Below are 20,180 nucleotides of genomic sequence, written 5' to 3'. Positions count from 1 at the left end.
AAAATCTTTAAGGAAGTTCATTAGGTCTGGGTCTCCGTCTTTGTTTCCCCACCCTGCAATATTCCAGGACAGCAAGCGTAGGATCCGTTTTTGAGTTGATGGCTGGTTGACAGCATTTAGTCATTCTAGTTCTGTTATTGAGTCCAGCGAGGGATTTTGTCTTGTGCAGATACAGCCATTTGTCGCTGCTTTCGGCGGGGAACATAATGGTGGGTCTTTTAGATTCTTTTTTAAAGTGCGGGAAATTAAAATTTCCTCCCTTTCTTGGTTTTCTTCCTTAACTATTCCTTGTTCCTGAGAAATTTCTGTGGTTGGTAGACTGTTGTGGACAGTAGGACTGTTTTCAGTCTCTACTTCCATTTCTTTGGCCTCATTTGATGTTGGGCTCAGTGAATCAGGTCTGTTGGAGGTCATCTTTTGTTCGGCAATGTTAGAGTCCTTTGTAGTACTTAAATAAGGGGTACCTATTTCGTTTAGAGCTAGTATTTGATATCTCAGCCAGGAATTTGTGGTCTCATTGCTGGAGTTTTTCCTTGCCATTTCATATTCTAAAGGAGGCTGGATTTGAAGGTCTGCATCTATACATTTGAAAGTTCCATTGGTGGCTTTCTTTTTGACTATGCATTTAGGGGAGAGGGCTGGTAAGTGTAAAGTTTGATTGTGTATTGTTTCTACTGCATTTTGTTGCCCTTGTTGGTGAATTTCGGTCAATCTGGCCTGTAGTTTCGTCAATTTACTGAGTATGTTTATTTGTTCTTTGTCTGGTAGCTTGGTAAAGTTACTCAGCAGATCTACTTCTTCTGGGACTGTCCAGTCTATTGTATCAAGGGCGAGGCTGTTATTTGATGCTACAGTCGCTTGGTTTGAGAGCTTGGATTTTTCTTGTGTGATTTCCCGGGTAGCTGGCTGCGGTTTCTCCCATCTACTGGGTTCTTCCACGGGAGTAGGGCAGATGTCGGCTTCTGGTAGAATGGCCTTATTCATCTTGTTCTGTCTTTTAGATGCAATCAATGGTCTGAGTGATATATCTTCAAAGTGTCGACGCGGAATAATTCCTTTCTGGGCTAAATAAGCCTTTACCCTTAGGATTTTGGTTGGAATTCTATGACTACCAAATTTTAGTAGTACTTTTTTGGAATGTCCATCGTTAGTGAGCCTCTTGACTGCTTTTAGGTCGATGCTTCCACCCTCAAGGCCTAGGAGCAGATTTAGATGGTGTCTGGCCCAGAAGGATGACTCCCAGTAAGGTAGGGGCCCTCTATATGGAAAAATGTGGAGAACAATCTCACATGGCCTCAGTATCAGGTTGACTGAGTGAGGGGGGCTTCCTCTGGTTTTTGGCTGGTTTAGAGGTATAAATTTGTATTTGTTCTGTTTGTCTCCAGGGCTTATTAAGGATGGCAAAAAGGGAGTGAGTTGCCTCCTTTCATCTGGGTTATCCAGCTTCTTGGAGATGTTTTGTAATTGTTCAAAGATTTTTTGAACTGTTTGAGCAGTCATTAGGCAGCATTCCTCCAGCAGCTCCACCTTTCTATCAATTAGTACTTGTGCCTCGATTATGGGAGTAGTAGCCTTGTCCTCATTTATTCCTAGGGATATCTCTTCAACTGTCTTTCCATGTAAAGAGTTGAGGAAGGTTTTGGGAGGAGATATGTGCTGTTTTTGAGGTAGCAGGTAATTATCTAGATTACTCTGTTTGAAACCGGAGGGCTCTGCGTCAGTTTCTGTATCAGGGCATCTGAGTCTTTTGGCTCTTCTCATTGCTAGATTCTTCTTAAATCAATGAGATCAGACTTCTAAACGGAGTGATAGAGTGTTAAAGTTCTCAGGTCGCAATCTCATTCAATTCTCATTCAGTCCTGGCTGGGCTGCTGCGAGGAGTTTAAAACTGGGTCCAATTAGAGCACTCCTTTGAAGTATCCCCCCCCCTTCTTCTCAGTTTGTTAAAACAACTGAGATGTTTGGGGGTCCACGAAGTTAGAGGTGGTGGGAGAAATTTGTGGTTTTATAAATTTATAGTTTTTAGGGTTAAAAGCCCATTAGAGGTCCTTAAAGATCCTTGGGATAAGTTTGTCACGAGGAGTCAATGAGAAACTGGGAGGGAGTGCCTTAATGCCCGGGAGGGAATGTCTGAGAGCCTTCGTTAAAACTTCATTAACTTCACTAAGTCCCGGCACCGAGGAGGATAAGATAAGATGTTCAAAAGCCCAGCGAAGTAGCGAAAGGAAATAAAATCCAAAAGAAGGAGGAGAGCCGGCAACAAAGGCATTTAGTTAAAAAATTCTTTGAGCTCTGATAAGAGCGTCTTACCTCGGCGCCATCTTGGGGAAGTGTCAATACCTTTTTTTGTACCAGTATCAGTTTGCGTGTAACAGGAAGCTTTGGTTAACTGTGGTTTCCGTGCTTGTATCTTTACTTGCACAAAGGGGCTGTATGCAGGTTCATGATGCTCATGCATATCTTGGATTATTAATCCAGGATTTGGCTGTGTGGAGCCCAGGTCACTGAACAGTTATTAAGAACTTACCATTTTTGACTCATAGGTGTACAGTGCTTTAAGTAGAGGAGGCTGGGGTGTAAGTAAGCTTTGCAGCTTGAGGTCGTCATCTGCTAGGCTATCTACAAGCACTTTTAGATAGCCACTGTTGGAGAGATACAACAACCATTGCTGCTGTTTATCTACAGAGATGATGCGATCAAGCAAGGCTAGTGCTAGCATCTGAAAAACAAATATGAAAGATTAAATTCCTCAAGAAAGGATACAAAAATTATCTAATATCTGCCACAGCTTATTTAGAAACAGGGTCTGCAACTATGTTGAAATAATGGGAATGTACAATATCTGCAGACTAGCCAAGATGATACTGGCTCCTAATACTTTAATGTTTTACATTTGCAAGCATGTCAACAAATATTGTACTATAGGAAGTTATTAGTCTATAGTTGCAGCTGCCTATCTTGCTAGAATGAAAAATGAGAGAAAAATGATTCCCAGTTTCAGAGGTGATCTATGGGGGTTGCTGCTGTGCTAGTTCCAAGAAATCTCCACAAAAGCAAAAACTAGTGAAATTTTCTTGTTTTCAAATGACATTATTTTAAAAGTTCTGATAGTATATAAATTCTGTGTATGGGCCACTAATCTCCAGATTTAAGAAATGTGTAAGAAAACATGCATTTAACCTACCCCCACTCTAGATCACTGACTGCTGAGTTGGGTAGACATTATCAAGGGGGATGGCAAATGTAGATGCTATTTTTAGTGGCAAAAACCTTTTTTATAATGTCCAGTTTGGTTGGTCATGATTATGTACATGCTATTCATCATTAACCGTGTTTCTTCACAAACTGGCGAATTACATTGAAACTATATGGACTGCTTTAAAAATGAAGAACCGAACAAGAGTAAACACCGGGCATTCTTTCCCAACCGTCATAGCTTACATTATGTTCGCTCTTCATTATCTACTACCTTTTCTGCTATAGAACCAACTTTAAGTACAAATGCAGTCATTTTTTCCAAATGTAAAAACTGAATGATGTAACAAGGAAAGCAGGCTAACAGCTGCATTACTCAGGCACAGGTAGCAAACGTTTACCACACTTCACCTGGTATATATGTATTATCACCGGAAAATAATTATCAAAAGCAAGTATGTAAGATATGAAAGACTTACTGAACTTCTTTTTAAAAAACCCTAAACTGTCAAGTTATTCTTTAATAAATATTTGAATGTTCCAAAATTCAGACATCAGTGTGTGTTTCTCCCCAAATTGTGACCTGAACCTGTTTAAAATAAAAATACAGAATATCTTATCTTATTTACCCGTCCAATTTCATGACCATCACAGGCATCTCGGCAGACTACCTCCATTAGGGCAGAACCATAGCTTTCAATAATTGCCATGTTTTCTCTCTGCAGTTTACTGTAAGCATCTTCAGGCGCTGTTAAACACTCCCACGTGGTCTTCTTGGCTATAAAGAGGAAGAAAAGGACAAATTAAAGGCGAACAACTACATTTGCCTTTATAGGGAGGGGAAGAGGAGAGTATTTTAGTTGGAATGTTCAAATGAGAAAATAGATCCCTCAGCAAAGAATGTTACTTGTAACAAAATACAAACAAAAAAGCTTCTTCGGATGAACTCTGATAGGAAACACACACATATTTACTTCAGTGAAAGGACACAAGATGCCTTAAATGGAAATGTGCTCATGACAGAAGAAAAGTAACCACTGCATTCACACTTTTGGGTCACTGCAGTCAATGAACATAGATGAAATCAAAGGCTGGAAATGGGGCATGAAATAAAACTGACCAGTCAGCTTCATACATATATGGGACTGGGAAATAATGGCTTTGGGAAGCCTGAAAAACCCCCAGAAATAAAGTTATTATTGCTGATGGAGAATGCGGGGGGAAGTATGGGACTGTGAACTCTGGTCATATAAAGAGATCCAATATAGTTGCAAATGCAGCGCATGTTCTCTTTTCATCACCATTTTGTATTCTACCTGCTTCTAGGGTGTCCGGTTCATCTGGTCTCTGAGCAATCTGCAAGTAGTAAAGCAGTGATCCATACAGATGTGTTCTCACTCGCTGGAAGCCACCACCTGCTCAGACAGAAAAAAAGGGTATTTATACTGTGGAAAAAGACAGCACACATAAACCATTCTTCTGTTGCTATCCACCTCTACTTATTTACAGAATGCTGGCTTTTGTAATGCACACGCCAATCTGTTTCCATAGAACTTGGGGAGAACATCAATCAACTGCTTCAACGATTATGGAAACTATTTTAAAGTGGCCATTAACAATTACCTGTTTTCAGAATGAAATCCAGAATCTTTTTCAATATGATATGTAGAGAAGAGTCTCCGATAGAGGCGAATCCCACCACCAGGCCTTCAGAACCAGGTGGTGTTGTGAAAGAACCATCCAGCATCAAGACAAACTGCGAGTGCCCCGGCAAAGGGACGGCAAATGGCTCCTTTTGCTCTGTTCGCACACACTGACTTAAGTGGGCGGTCAGGGTGAAGACGGCTGCCGCCACAACAGGCATTAACTCCTGAGCAGCATCGTCATTCAGGATCTTATGGGAACAAAAGACAGAGTTGCTATTTTGGTACATGCTTGCGATACACGTCTGCATAATTTCTATAGGCATCTCTAATACAAATTACTATAAGCAGAATGTTCAATATTAAATAGCAATGAGACAAATGTGTCTCAGTCATGAAGCGGTGTGTGGTACGGAAACACTGATCTCCTTGCTAGACCCCCCCCCCAAACTCTCTACTTTGATTGGATCCAAAAGGTACAGCTATGACAATCCAGGAACATTCAAAAGCCCATATCCAGCCTCCACCCTTGAGTAAGTGTTAAAAAGTCTGTAAAGTGAAGTTGGGAAGCAACAGTAACAAAAGCTAGGTCAGTGGCATAGCTAACTCAGAACACATAGATTTTGTTAGGGGAAATTGCTGCTAAATATGGATTGGAAAGCATTAGATATTTCATAATTCAACTGTGCATTTTAAAAACCTCAAAATGGACACCCAAATTGGCCGTCAGTGTCACCATACCATGTCATTTCAAGGGGCTTACCTTGTCATGCAAATCTTGTAAGAGATCACGGATAATAAGCTGCCTATCTTCAGGTTGTATAAGGTCCTGTGGGCAGGCAGTTAATATGATTTCCACCAACTGCCTCCAGGACTCCAGAGCATGCCGCTTAGCATAGAGACACTGAAGGAGCTTGTTCCGTTCCACAACATACTGGAGAATTGTGTTGATTTCCTGGACGGTCAAGGAAAGGGTTAACTCATAGGAGACCAAAAAAAAAAAGGCTCTATTTTTAAACAAAGTTGCAAAGGTCATATCTAAAAAGTAGCTTCAGTGAAAGTTAATTTAAATTATATCCTTGGCCTATAATCAAGCAGGGAGTGTGCACACATGTTTGCGTTCTCTGCAGTTCCCCAAGGAACCCTAAGACTGCCTTTCAAACTCAGCCAAGTTTCAAAAGCAGCTTGAGGATTTTGCCAGGGAGCTGCTTAAACGGGGGGGGGGGGGGGAATGCCATCAGAGGAATGTGGGTTGTCTCCCCATTGAGATTCCCTTTAAATAGCAACTCAAATTGCTTTCTATACACCCCTTCTGGTCAGCAGAATTCTCAGTCTCAGTTTTCCTTAGAAGCGATGCTCTGCTTCATCGTGAAACCAGCATCAGTCACTGGGTGGCCTTAGGTAAGACGAGAATTGCCAGCGCTACCTACATCCAAGCCCTGCTGAGACAATAAATGAAGTATTGCAGAGTAATTTATCTGAAAGCATTTATAAAGTGAAAAGAGCTATATAAATGAATGACAGATATTGGGCTCTTCCAAAAAACAATTAGTAGTAAAATAATCTGTGCAGCTGTTTTTCAAGAAATGGCCACAACTGTGGTTGAGCACATGCTATGCGTGTCAAAAAAACCTGGGTTTAATCCGCAGCATCTCCATGTAGGGCCCCTGCTTGAAGTCAGTAAGTGTCAACAATGCTGAGATAAATGGACCAATAAATGGATTCTGTATATGGCAACTTCCCAGGTTTCAATCAAGCTTACACATTTTAAGTGCTCTTACCTCCATGAGCAAAGGTCTCTGCCCAAGGGCTGCCATTCCTTGTAGGGCATTAACTTCAGCAATCAGAACTTTGTGGAGATGCTAGAATTGAAGAAAGGAAAGTGGTGTCTTTTGTTAATCTATTATGTGTAAAATTTGGAGACAACTGTGAACATGAAAACACTGATAATTCCCTTTCCGATTCACTTCGCTCATTTCACATTTAGGGCCACAATTTCATTTCCACCCCATTTCAACTTAAATGAAACAGGCCAAGGAAAGTACAACAATGTTCAACTTGAAATGTCAGCTTTCCTTTTAAGACATTCAATATAAGGCACTGTGTTTTGTAAAGAAGCTGGCACAACAGTGGTAGAATAACCGTATCACTATTAGGTATGTAAGTAAAAACTTATATAAATTATTCCAATGTTAATTCTCACATGGAAGAACATGTTTGAGAGGCTACTAATGTAAATGCTGACATACTGAAGTCAGTGGGAGCGTTAAGGTTTTATCTAAAAATCTTCCACGGAAATAAAAAAATGTTTGAATATACATAATGTTTGCTGCACTGCACCCTTAAACTAACTGAAGTCAGGTACAGAGGTTTCTAGAAATTGCTCACCTTGACATTGCAGATAACTGGTCCACGTGCACTTCTGTTCTCGCAGTTGGCAATGACCTGCTCAATTTGAGCACGGTCAAAAAAATCCAGCTGCAAAGGTTCTGGGATCTCTTGACTGAAGTCAATTGAGTCTAGGATGCTCAAGATCTTCCTGCGTACTAAGGAAGGAAAAAATCTATTCAGAAATGGAAGAATCAGAGTTTAACTGAATTCTGAAGACAGACGTTAAAGCAGATTTAATGGAAAGAGCTTTCTGATCGTAACTAAATTTTGTTCCTAATGGTTTCCTTAAAATCTATATATAAAAAGGGGAAACATTTAAACCTGAATGTTAGATGTAGACACAAATATCTACTTACAGCAGGGTGGAAAAACCTTTCGGCCTGGCGGGCCAGATATTTCATTCCACCCTCAACCTCTGGGCCAAATGACATCAAGTGACGGACAGGTGGATGGTCCTGCCCACCTCTCAGTGTTGGCCTAACAGTGATTGGGAGAGCTAGTGAACAAGCAGGACTGAACTTCCCACACAAAAGCTGAGGCATGGTGAATTCAATCCTGCTTTCTGCAAGGTTGGAACGCGCAAGTTCCCCATAGGAGATGTCTTTTGTGCACCTGAACCAAGCAGAATTGAACTCCCCAGTTGATATAGAGGAAGTTCCATCTTGCTTTCTTCTGTCACATCTCTACTTGCCCCACACTTTACATATGCAGGTAGGCACGGTTTGGAGAAAACAGCCTGGTGGGCCAAATGGGGAGACTTGACGGGCCAAATCTAGCCTGTGAGACAGAGGTCCCCTGCCTTTGACATATAGTCAGACCCTGGACTTGTACAACCCTATCCGACCAAGATATTGTCATGCACACAGCAGTTTGATTGCAATAGTGTTTGTTGAGGCTCTCTCTCCCCGCCAGGAGCTCTGTCACACTGACCATATAAAGGGTGATTTGAGGAGTATAAAAAGCCCCCGGGAGGTGCAGTAAACAGCCCAACAAACTGCAAATTAGTATACAGATTTATAGCTCATGCCTCCAGTACATGAAACAGTTGTGTTTTAGATTGCTGACACAACATTTAAACAATAGTTTACAGTTAAATTAATTCACCTGGCTCATACCCACCAATTTCTCAATATAAGCAAAAGCAAACACAGGACTGCTCAGGTTCTAATCCAGAGTAGAAGGACTGAGTAAACCGGCCACAACGAGACTTACCTTTGGCAGCAGTATCAAAATGAAGAAACCCACTAACAGACCGGCTTTCATCTTCTATGCCTCCTTCACCTTCAGCTAAGAGGATTGAAATTTTGAAAAAGTTTACTTAAGAAATTGCCTTGCCCCATGCGGACCTATTTGATCACTTTGATCTGCGGATCTTGCACTTTTACAAGTGTCACATGATCTCCATATGAGGAGGCATTTCATTAGTGTAGCAGCACCTGTGGCTTGGACCTCCCTGCTTAATGACATTAAACAGTCACCCTCACTATATTGCGTTAGATTGCTGCTGAAAACTTTCTGCTTCAGCAAGCATATACAGACATTATTTCGTTACCAATATTTGCTGTTAAAGTTCTCAATTTTATCTTTGCTTTCAGTTATGATAGTTTAATGCATATTTGTTTTAAATCAGTTTGTGGATTTTAGCTGTGTTTCACTGAAAATTTTATTTGTATACTCCTTGGAGAGCTTTTCCCAAATGAATGAAAGCAAAGTTGCACAAATTCAAACTTAGCAAAGGACTTAAATTTTTTTAAAATGCTGCTTTCTAGGGAAATTCCGGGACGCGGATGGCGCTGTGGGTTAAACCACAGAGCCTAGGGCTTGCCGATCAGAAGGTTGGCGGTTCGAATCCCTGCGACGGGGTGAGCTCCCGTTGCTCGGTCCCTGCTCCTGCCAACCTAGCAGTTCAAAAGCACCTCAAAGTGCAAGTAGATAAATAGGTACCGCTACGGCGGGAAGGTAAACGGCGTTTCTGTGCGCTGCTCTGGTTTGCCAGAAGCGGCTTAATCATGCTGGCCACATGATCCAGAAGCTGTACCCCGGCTCCCTCGGCCAATAAAGCGAGATGAGCGCCGCAACCCCAGAGTCAGTCATGACTGGACCTAATGGTCAGGGGTACCTTTACCTTTACCTAGGGAAATTCCAGCCTAATAAATGCATTAAAATATTGTAAGGTTATAATGATTTCATTTTGTGTATGGTAATATGTCTCAAGTGCTATAAAATATATAGAGCGTACTATAAATGCTCAGTATGGCCCACAGCATGACTGCTAATTCATGTGGTCTGAAACCTTGGCTTATATTTACTTCCTAAGTTAGCCACTATAAAGAGTAAGGAAAGCATTATATCATTCAGATATGAATGTGGAAAGTAATAAAAAAATGGAAAGGAGTCCTTCAGATATGAGCAGTCTTTGATTCTTAGAGCAGCCTTCCATGCTCCATTTACCTAAGTAGGATTTGACAGGCATGTCATCCAGAAGGAGGTGCAGGAGTCTCTGTGTGTGAGAACGCTGGCGGTTCAGGGAAGTAACACGCAATTCTATAGAGGCCGTCTTCATTAGCCAGGACATCTGGTTCAAAGCTGGAATCTCATGCTCTGAAAGTCAAGATAGGGCAAGAATGGGAGCAATACAGACACTTCAGAAGAGCCTACCATTGCTGGTTGGACTCATGTTATATTTGTTACACATCTGCTGCTTGGAAATGTAAGCAAATGGGGCACTGCTCTCTGTGTGGGAAGTTGTTTATGTAAAGCAGCTTTCCACACAATGTAGTTAATGGCAAAGCCCTGAAAAAGAGGAGCCGCTTTTGAAATGTATATTCTCTTGGCCCTCCAACTGCACAACACGGACATTAATCACCTTATTAGAAAAAAATAATGCACGCAGAGTGGCTCTAAGATACCTACAAATACAGTGGTGCCCTGCAAGACGAATGCCTCGTAAGACGAAAAACCCGCTAGACGAAAGGGTTTTCCGTTTTTCGATGCGCTTCGCAAGACAAATTTCCCTATGGGCTTGCTTCGCAAGACGAAAACGTCTTGCAAGTCTTGCAATTTTTTTCGCTCCCCCCTTTTTTCTAAGCCGCTAATAGCCTTTAAGCCGCTAAGCCTTTAATAGCCGCTAAACCGCTAATAGCGCTAATCCGCTAATAGGGTTGCTTCGCAAGACGAAAAAACCGCTAGACGAAGAGACTCGCGGAACGGATTATTTTCGTCTTGCAAGGCACCACTGTACACAAAAGGAAAAATGACTTCTCTCTCCCTGCCAGGACAAGAATTTGCAAATCTTGCTAAGATTAGACTTTCCAAATTCTTTTAAAAAGGCAAAAAAGAAGTGATTCTTCCAAGCAATGAATGAGAATTGAAAAAAGAATGTAAGATCACTGGTGTCTCTTCAAGTTGTATTCAGTGCTATATGAGATCCAGAATGCCTCATTCTTCAATACTTTTAAAAGGGCCTTGAAGTTATTCTATTCTCTGTCATGGTCTTCAGTGACTAGTTGTAGACTGAGTGACATAAATGGTGCTGTGATCTGTTTTTTCTATCCAATGCTGGGTTATTTGTTGTTTTTACTAGTTTTATGAAGTAGATGTTACAAATATTCTAACTACTATTTTTTGTGTATATTTTGCAAGCCACTTGTAAATAATGTTTCTTAAATGCAGATTCAGGTAGGTAGCCGTGTTGGTCTGATGCAGCCGAAATAAAAAATTTAAAAAATTGTCCAGTATCTGAAGAAGTGTGCACGCACATGAAAGCTTATACCCAGAACAAACTCAGTTGGTCTCTAAGGTGCTTTCTTAAATGCAGGTTATAAATAACTTGCTAAAAATAAAATTATGAGACTGTACTTGAAAAGGCTTACCTTTGACAGAAAATGGTAAATGCTGCAACTGAGAGAACAAAAAATCCTGGCTGGTTCTCAAATATCTCATTGTCGGGCCTGAAGTGTCTGAGCAGGCACACAACTGATAGATCACCTGTTTGAACAAGACGGAAATCCAGATATTAGTTTCCTTTAATATTAGCCAAAATATTTCTAATTAAGTATTGTATTTGAACTCAGATCTACTCATGCAATCCTATACACATTTACCTGGAAGTAAATCCCATTCAATTCAATGAGACATGCTTCTGAGTAGGACTGCAATGTTAAATGTTTTTTAAAAACCGAAATTACTTTAGTAAATTGCAAAAATCAATTCCCTCCTAATTGAAAGCTCATTGGATTTATACAGAGCACCCCATTTTAGCGTTCCTAAAACAGGAAATATCATGTATCAGGAAATATCATGTATACCTGGTAACACAATTCTGCTAGATGAGGAGATTGTTGAACCGCTGTGGGACCAGACCTTGTTTCAGTACCATTCTCCAGTATGGTCAAAATAGCATGTAGGCAAGTTCTAGGGCAGCCCAATACACCTTGAAAATGCAACATTCATATTTAGGGGGGAAACTGTGCATGATGTATAGAAACGAAACATCACCCTATTTTAAAGATTTACTTCACAAAAATAGCAAATATTTTACTCTAATTTAATATTGCATTTTATCAAAACTGGACTATGGGCAAGGATCCAATTATTCATTCATTTTGTCAAATTTATATATACTTTCACACTAATATTAATACTGCTTACAAATTTGAAAAGGTAATTAACAAACAGAACAGCAAGTAGATCAGGGGTGACCAGCCTTCGGCCTGCGGGCCAATGCTGGTCCTTCAGGGGGTCTAGTTTGGCCCTCCAAACGGTCCATTTCCCCCAAGCCACGCCCATTCATGTCAGCTGAGGGCCAAGAGTGGGATTTGCTGCATGCCTGTTCACACCTCCAAAGCTGCAGGATTTAATGCCCCACACATCAACTGATGAGCAGGGTTAAATCCTGCTCAGTCTGACTCCTCTTGCGTCTTGCCAGGTTTTGCAAGGTGTCTGGTTTTTGCAAGACTTTTCACTTGCAGCTGGCCGGCATGAAGCATGTGGTCATAGCTGTAATCACTCACAGTAAAGTACCCTTGACGTAGATCAGGCTTCCTCAGACTCGGCCTTCCAGATGTTTTTTGGCCTACAACTCCCATGATCCCTAGCTAGCAGGACCAGTGGTCAGGGATGATGGGAATTGTAGTCTCAAAAACATCTGGAGGGCCAAGTTTGAGGAAGCCTAACGTAGATTATTTTGTTATGTCTACTGAGCATGAAACGTCTGCCCATTCTGGGCAAAAATAAATTCCTTCTACTACTGAACTGATTCTTTCCAACACATGAACAGCAGCTCCCCCACCCTGCCCTCTTCAGCCATGTACCTGGGTCTTGCAAGTTTGTGTTGCTCACAGGCTTCTTGAATTCATAACCCAGAAGATACAAGGCAAGATTTGGTGGGCTGCACTCCAAAGAGGCGATGAGAAGGTTCAGGATGTTAATCCTTGTTTCATGGTAAATTGGGGCCTGCTTCCTTTCAGCTTCAAGTTCTGGGAACCAAAAATACACATCAGTGATACAAATTCATGAAGTGCTCAATTCTAATATCCAATCGTTTTTAATGGAAACATGCATAATTTGCAATAATGTACAGTATTTTTGTTACAACAGGGAAAATAGTCACTTGCCTAATCACTTGTGTTGACCTATCCAGGCAGGGAAGCGTACACGAAAGTATTTCCAAGTGTCAACATGCCTCAAAGAATTATCAGCTGTATAAATTGCCAGTCCATCCACATAAAAGTATTTTGTGGAGCAGCGACTTCTATAGAATTGCTTTTAAAACTAGCTTGCAAATTAGTGCTCTGCCTTTTGCCCAAAATGTTATAAAAATAAGAAAAAAGGGCACATGATTCTGAACTCAATTATAGGCCAAAAATATATTAATAAAATGGTTTTCAGTTCTGCAAATAATCACATTCTGAGGATCGTTGATAATTCTTTCTCAGTTACCCAGCAGCTTATTTTTATGTACAAAAAATGGACTACTTTCATACCTTCATCAGGATTAATGATTTCTTCAGCAGCTTCATTGTCCAAACATTCCACAAACCCAGCCATTAGTTTCTGGCTGATATTCTGGATTTGCAACCAAAGAATGGAAATGAGAAGATAGTGAGATATTATACGATGACACAGTGATTTAGGGCCTCCCCTGCCTATCTTGAAGCCCAGGTAGAACAATATAGGGAGAAAGTCTCTTTCAGGAAACTGGGTCCTGAGACTTTAGGATTTAATACATCAAAACATCTTAATGGACCTTGTTTTGAACAGGTAGCCAATGCAGATCTTTTGAGTTATATGGTCCTGTGCAGACCATATAGCTCAAAGGATCTGCAGACTCCTTCTCCCAGAAATCAGTTGTAGGGAGTCTTGGAAAATGATCTGAAGTTACATGAAGCAGTCCTATTGCTAAAGTTAAGTGAGATTTGATTGCTGACTAGATGGGAAGGTCCTGAGAACCATACAAATGTAAAAAACTCCAACCTGGTTAGAAACCATTCTAACAGTAAAACCATGTGCTGGCTACATCATTCTTCCCTAACCCTTGCATAAAAAACAAATGTAACAACAGTTACCTGGTCTTGTGTGAAGTCTCCAATCAATTTGACCTGAATATTAGAATTACAGGAAATGCAACACAGGATCTTGGAACTTTCAAAAGCCAGTTCAGGATTGGTATTGCCATGATAAAGATACCTTGAAAATTACAAGAACATAGGAATTGTCAATTCCAACCAGAAATGCCAGAGAAAAGGGGGGAAAGGGAGCCTTAATAATGCTTCCATGCTGGAAGCCGCCCAGAGTGGCTGGGTGGGGTACATATAATAAAATTATTATTATTCATAAAAATTAGTATCAAGGCTAAAAATATGTGTGCAGAAGCAGGTGAAGGGAGGCGAGAGCAGCAGCAGCAGCAGCATTGTTCACTGTGACAGAGATGGCATGAGGCAGCAGCAAGGTCAAGCTCTGGGTTGCCATCGCTGCTGTGCGCACCTGTGGGCTGCTGTTGTCAGCCCTGCCACTGCTTCGCCCTGTCCCATTGACACAAACACAGCACCACTGCCACCAGCAAGGTGATGCTGCTGCTCTCCCCACTCCACCCCCATATGCTGATCCTGCATGCAGCTACATCAGACATGTATATATGATACCAAATCATATTATACACAAATAGCTCTCATTTGTTCCAAGTGCCAGCTGTTTATAACCAAAACAACACACACACACACACACACACACACAGAAGGAGGGCATCAGCAGACCTAGGGGAAACCCCAAAGACTTTCAGACATATGCAACTGCTCAGAACAGATTCGTAATTTGGACCCGATCCTTAAAATCAGGTCAGAACAGAGACATTATTTGATTTCTTTGCAGTGGGCTGAATAGCGATAATCTGTGTAAGGAGCAGAGCAAGCTGTAGGAACCTCTCAACAGGCACACAATGGTCTCAACATTATGCCAGTCTCTCTAGAACCACATCTGTCTTTCTAAATGCATTGGTTCTACCTGGCAATATTCACCACATGGTCTGCCTTTTTAGTCCGAGGATTGATTCCTTGCAGCAGCTGTTCCAGGGATGTAACAATCAGGGAGAGGTGGCTTTCCCTTAACAAGTCCATGAAAAGGTTCTCTTTCTGTAGGGTCAGATTAAGCAGCCCAAGGCAATACTGTACAGCTTTCTCCAAGTGCTTCTTTCCTATGGAAGGAAAGAAAATAAAGACAATCCCACTTCCATGCCTAGAACGCTTATGAGGGAAAGATATAATGCTGCAGTCAACCTACATATGTGCATTAATAGAGCCATAATAAATCAGTTTGTATTAAAAGACCCGACTCAAGAATGGCCAACTTTTATTCAACAGTTTTCCTTGCAGTGGATCTACATAATGAAGAATTCAGTTCACTGGCTATACAGTAAGTAGCATCAAAATATTTTTTTTAAGTTGAATTTTTAATTTATTTTTGCTACATACCAGGGAAAGGAGCATAGGTATCTAGTTGTTTAACCCCTTCTTCCAGCAAGCTAAGACACAGTTCCAACATTGGTGACTCATTCAACAGATGATACATCAGGTTAAATCCAGGTGGTTTATAAGCTATAATTTCTTCTCCTAAAAAATTAAAAGCACAATTCTGTAAAATCAGCATTATAGTTTGTCCAAAAAATGTCATTTTTTCGAAGCAAATCTAAACACACTCACCACCCCTTCTTCTCCTATACCAGCTTCAAAACAATGACAAAATCTGGCTGCTTTTGACATTGTAGTACTTTCTTCCCTGAATTTATAACTTTGCATTTGCTCATTCTGTTTGCCTGTTAGACTATAGTCAATTCCTCTTTGCTAGCTTCCCCCAGAACTATTTTTCTGAGTCTGAAGGACCAGTCTAAAAGCCAGCAGGAGAATTTGTCACCATTTTGCTTTCTTCCCCAAACAAGATACAAAAACGGAGCTTAAGACAAACCAGGAAAGAGCATACCTTGTAACTCCACATATTGGTCCACAAAATCTTCAAGCTGAGGTTCGTAATCTCTCAGCAGTTTGTAAAAAACCTCTAGAACTGCTTCCGCTACTTCCCACTGTCAAGAAAAGCACACACAAAATATTATTTTGAAAGTGGACCTCTCAAACCTCAGCTCCCCATTTTAGTATGATAAAAAGATGCCTTATGCAGAATCAGGCTATTAGTCCAAGCAGCTCAGCACAATCTATGTTGTCTGGCAGTGGCTCTCCATGCAGTCAGACAGAAGCCTTTCCCAGCCACTCTTGGAGATGGCCAGGAATTGTACCTGACTCTACTACTGAGCTACACCCCTTCCGAAGTATTGCTAATCTTCTAATTTCGAGCATCATGTTATGGCAGTGGAATACACAGAACCCAGACACTAGCTCAATTCAGATTTAATGTGATTATATATAAATCTTAGGGGCAGAAATTAATAATAATAATAATATTTTTTATTTATACTCCGCCCTCCCCAGCCAAGGCCGGGCTCAGAGAGGCTTACAAGCGATAATAAAAACAAGTTGAATGATTACAACTTAAAAACAAAATCAAAATACAACATTAAAATATTGAAACATTAAAATATTAAAATGTAGCCTCATCGCAGGAGGAGAAGGAAAGGAAAAAAGAAAGGGAGGGAGGGAATCAAATTGGCTCCAAGCCAAAGGGCCAGGCAGAACAACTCTGCCTTACAGGCCCTGCGGAAAGAAATCAGATCCTGCAGGGCCCTGGTCTCATAAGGCAGAGCGTTCCACCAGGCCAGAGCCAGAGTTGAAAAGGCCCTGGCTCTGGTTGAAGCCAATCTAACTTCTTTAGGGCCCGGGACCACTAGGGTGTTGCTATTTATGGACCTTGAGGCTCTCTGTAGGGCATACCGGGAGAGGCGGTCCCGTAGGTACGAGGGTCCTAGGCCGTGAAGGGCTTTAAAGGTGAAAAGCAGCACCTTAAATCTGACCCTGTACTCTACCGGGAGCCAGTGCAGTTTGAAAAGCACTGGGTGAATATACTCCCATGGTAGAGACCCCGTGAGGAGCCTCGCTGCAGCATTCTGCACCCTCCGGAGTTTCTGGGTCAGCTTCAAGGGCAGCCCCGCGTAGAGCGAATTACAGTAGTCAAGCCTGGAGATGACAGCCGCATGGATCACTGTGGCCAGGTCGGGGCAGTAAAGGTAAGGGACCAACTGCTTGATGCGGCGAAGGTGGAAAAATGTCGCCTTGGCTGTTGCTGTAACTTGCGCCTCCATGGAAAGGGAGGCGTCAAGGATTACACCCAAACTCTTAACGGAAGGCAATGGCACTAATTGGGCCCCCGCAAGAGAAGGGAGTTGGTCCCTCATCCCCATGCCATCCCGACCCAGCCACAGGACCTCTGTGGTTAGCCAAACATCACATTTTAAAAAGTCAACACCATCAAGTTTAGAAACATCTATAGAAGTTATTTAAAAACAATACATATTTAGAAGCAGAAGCTACCTTCTCAGCAGCTCGCCGATAGGCCCTTGTACGAAATCGAAGAAACACAGAATCTCTCAGAAATTGCAGATATGGATCAAAGCCTGGTGGGCGCAAGCCAGCGCCCAGGTTAGAAGGAAATGAACTCTCTACCAGTGTGCTAATGAGCCGGCAGAAAGCCCGAGTTAAAGGATACTCCTCACACCGGGATTCAATTTCATTCAATTCAACCTTTGCAGGAAAACAGAAACAAACATTATTAAAAATGTAATTTAGTGCATCATAATGTAAGCATGTATCTATAGAAGTTTTGGGGTGTTTTTTTTACATAATTACAATAGATTCTCATGTTTCACCACAACCAGATGGATAGCACAAGGCATGTTTGCCTTCAAATATGACTAAAAAGGGGTAGGGCATTAAGTTTTAGTAGGTTTTTAATTTGCCTATTTCTTTTCAATGTCTATGGTCTCAATTAAGCTGAAACTAGTCACAGCCAAGTTATTTAGTAATCAGTGAAACAAGTCAAGTCACAACAACCCTCATTGCTTCCAACAGTGCTTGCAGTTTGAGAGTCAGGTGCATCTAAGTCAATTGACTTCAATAGGTTTAGGCATGCTTAAATCTGCACAGGATCAGAACGCTCATCACAACCAATTTCAGGCGTCTACTCATCTTGTAAGGATTTTTTTCCCTTCTGACTTTTCTGAACAATTTGACTTTTTTTTTTAAAAAATGAGTATGTGCACTATTATTACTATTTTTAAATATGCAAGTAAAAGACTCTGAAGCTCCTCTTTGCTGAAGCAGTCCTACAGCTTTTCACTTTGTACAACCATGTAGCTAACTAGAAACAGATTTTACCTCAATGCCAATGGCTTGTCTTTGGCCTGGAGTTCTGACAGTTTGTAGTATCTTTCAAAACAAGAGAAAGGAAATGATTTTTCATAATCATCAAAAGAACATGAGAGCTAAAAAATGAGCTACACTGTTTATCTTGCACACTCTTTTTCAAGAGCTTCTACGCATATGAAAAGGTATTGTCACCCTTCCAGAAAGACAGATTAAACTCTATCCAACAAGCTTTTAATGCAGCACCTGAAAATACCCGTCCCAGGAGAGAACACCAGACTAAAGCAAATGTAACACTTCCCGTTCCTTAACCACGATTATGGGATTGAGTCGCATGCTCCCTCTTCCCATCCTCTTCCATTTAGTTTGCAAATTCACACATAGTGCAAATGTAACAACTAACCACAGCTAACACTGGTGACGAAAGGAGAATGAAGAACCTGCACAAGACAGGAGGAACTATGGGAAAGGAGTGCAAAGTCCTATCGGCTTTTCCCGTCAGCAACGGAATGAGCACACAAAAGTTACAAGTCCGCCAATGTTTACAAACCTGCTAAGAGGCTACTAGCCTAAATTTCCATGTTGGCCACAGAACAGAAGCAGCTCCCTTCTGCAGCTAGCATAGAAACACAGGCTATTAACAAAATTGCTTCTACTAAAAAGCAGTCAAGGAGCGACATAGCAATCCACTTCTCTACCACCAACTTGCTCATTTGCTTTATTGAATACCTGGTCACCTAGGATTACCAGGAAAATTATTAAATATAAGGCTGCATTGCATCTGCGCTGGCTCTCCTTTGTAGGCAGCAAGATTTTGTTGATCGGACCTAAAAGGACTAGAGTGCTAGCATGATCAGCTGTCTTTACCTCAAGACACATTCCCACCTTCTCTCCACAAAAAGGGAAATCTACGTTTCTTCTTAACCTTATTCAGAATCTGCCAGTACAGATTTATAATACATAAGCAAATAATACATAACAGAAGGGGAATCTATTGGACTTGCACTTTTTCATTCTGTTTCAGCTGCTGCTGCTACAGCCCAACATTCCGAACACAGAAAACAATGCCATGCATAGAATTAACTCCACCTGATTTTTAAGTGAGAACTAGCAACAGTTGAATAAAACAGAATTTGGGGGAAAGCATGAACTTCTAGTATTCAGAGCATACATTGCTAAATAGGGTCAGAATACGTACAGGATTGCACTCAGGGTTAAACTGCCATGGAAAAAGTTAAAGATACCTGGGTGTATTCCAATGACTGCCACAGTGAAGCAGCAATTTCCGGAGATTTCCCAAAGGCTGAAAGAGTCTCTAATAACTCTGCTTTCAAAATGGGATGGATGCTACATTGCAGAAGGCCCAAAATTATAACCACTGGTGTCCACTGAGGGTGTTCACAGAGAGCCAAGCGGGCATTCTCACTCTAGAAAGGAAAGAAAGAGCACCAGTGACCTCTGATGATTCAAACAAAAGGTAAGCAATGTCATTATGGGGCCAATTATATTACGAATAAGTATCCAACACTAATAATTTTCTTACTTTCTATTTTTCTCCCAGTCAAAATGAACTTCAGTTCAAGTCTATATCATTTTTCCTCTAGTACATCTGACCTTTTAATATAAAATGTGCTGGGTTTGTAAAGCCAACTTAAATAATAAAATAATGGACAAATGGAATTCTGAGTGCATCAACCATTAAAGGAAAGGCCTGTTTACCCATTTCACTATGGTTTCTGTAAGTTGCAGAAATGAAATCAATCCATCCTGTTCTTTCTGGGTGATGCCTCTGAGAGGAAGGTGACGATACTGAATGCTATCTGCACTAGGCAAATCTTTCCGCAGGTGCTCATGGTACAGCATCAGAGAGTGGAAGAAATGCTCCCAGGAGACAGGACTGCCACCTGCTCCTTGGATGTTTTCAGCTAGACAGGGGGAAAAAATATCTGCATGAGTACAGATTGTGTTAACTAAGCCTACACCTGAAAAAACAAAACCTGCCCTAAATTTAAGATTAAACATTTTTATTGCATATCATCTGAAAAACACTAGCAATCCTATATTCTAATATTAAAATACACAAAAAATATGCAGTGGAAAAACCTGCAAAGGGAAACCAAAAACAACTGAGTATGCTTAGTGGGCAGGG

At 41.2% G+C, this 20,180-nt stretch overlaps 1 protein-coding gene across 3 annotated transcripts in view; it reads right to left on the bottom strand.

The window, feature by feature from the left end:
• The window catches only part of NUP205 (nucleoporin 205), a 43,426-nt gene that overhangs the window by 11,926 nt on the left and 11,320 nt on the right, over positions 1–20,180 (bottom strand). For all 3 annotated transcript variants that reach the window (XM_083462843.1, XM_083462844.1, XM_083462842.1), the window contains exons 12-32: positions 19,751–19,956; positions 19,276–19,458; positions 18,044–18,094; positions 17,201–17,410; positions 15,702–15,801; positions 15,197–15,334; positions 14,730–14,919; positions 13,796–13,916; positions 13,214–13,295; positions 12,542–12,706; positions 11,537–11,661; positions 11,102–11,216; positions 9,681–9,830; positions 8,442–8,516; positions 7,227–7,384; positions 6,620–6,700; positions 5,602–5,793; positions 4,819–5,089; positions 4,512–4,610; positions 3,825–3,973; positions 2,528–2,719 (exon numbers count right to left, since the gene is read on the bottom strand). In XM_083462843.1, the coding sequence (XP_083318969.1) occupies positions 2,528–2,719; positions 3,825–3,973; positions 4,512–4,610; positions 4,819–5,089; positions 5,602–5,793; positions 6,620–6,700; positions 7,227–7,384; positions 8,442–8,516; positions 9,681–9,830; positions 11,102–11,216; positions 11,537–11,661; positions 12,542–12,706; positions 13,214–13,295; positions 13,796–13,916; positions 14,730–14,919; positions 15,197–15,334; positions 15,702–15,801; positions 17,201–17,410; positions 18,044–18,094; positions 19,276–19,458; positions 19,751–19,956 (3,053 nt within the window). The remainder of the gene's footprint in view (positions 1–2,527; positions 2,720–3,824; positions 3,974–4,511; positions 4,611–4,818; positions 5,090–5,601; positions 5,794–6,619; positions 6,701–7,226; positions 7,385–8,441; positions 8,517–9,680; positions 9,831–11,101; positions 11,217–11,536; positions 11,662–12,541; positions 12,707–13,213; positions 13,296–13,795; positions 13,917–14,729; positions 14,920–15,196; positions 15,335–15,701; positions 15,802–17,200; positions 17,411–18,043; positions 18,095–19,275; positions 19,459–19,750; positions 19,957–20,180) is intronic.

Source organism: Podarcis liolepis (assembly GCF_965112155.1).
Source record: "Podarcis liolepis genome assembly, chromosome: 10".
In the NCBI taxonomy this organism is placed as follows: domain Eukaryota; kingdom Metazoa; phylum Chordata; class Lepidosauria; order Squamata; family Lacertidae; genus Podarcis; species Podarcis liolepis.
The sequence above is the reverse complement of the archived record's forward strand: the minus strand, read 5'-3'. Positions and strand labels throughout refer to the sequence as shown.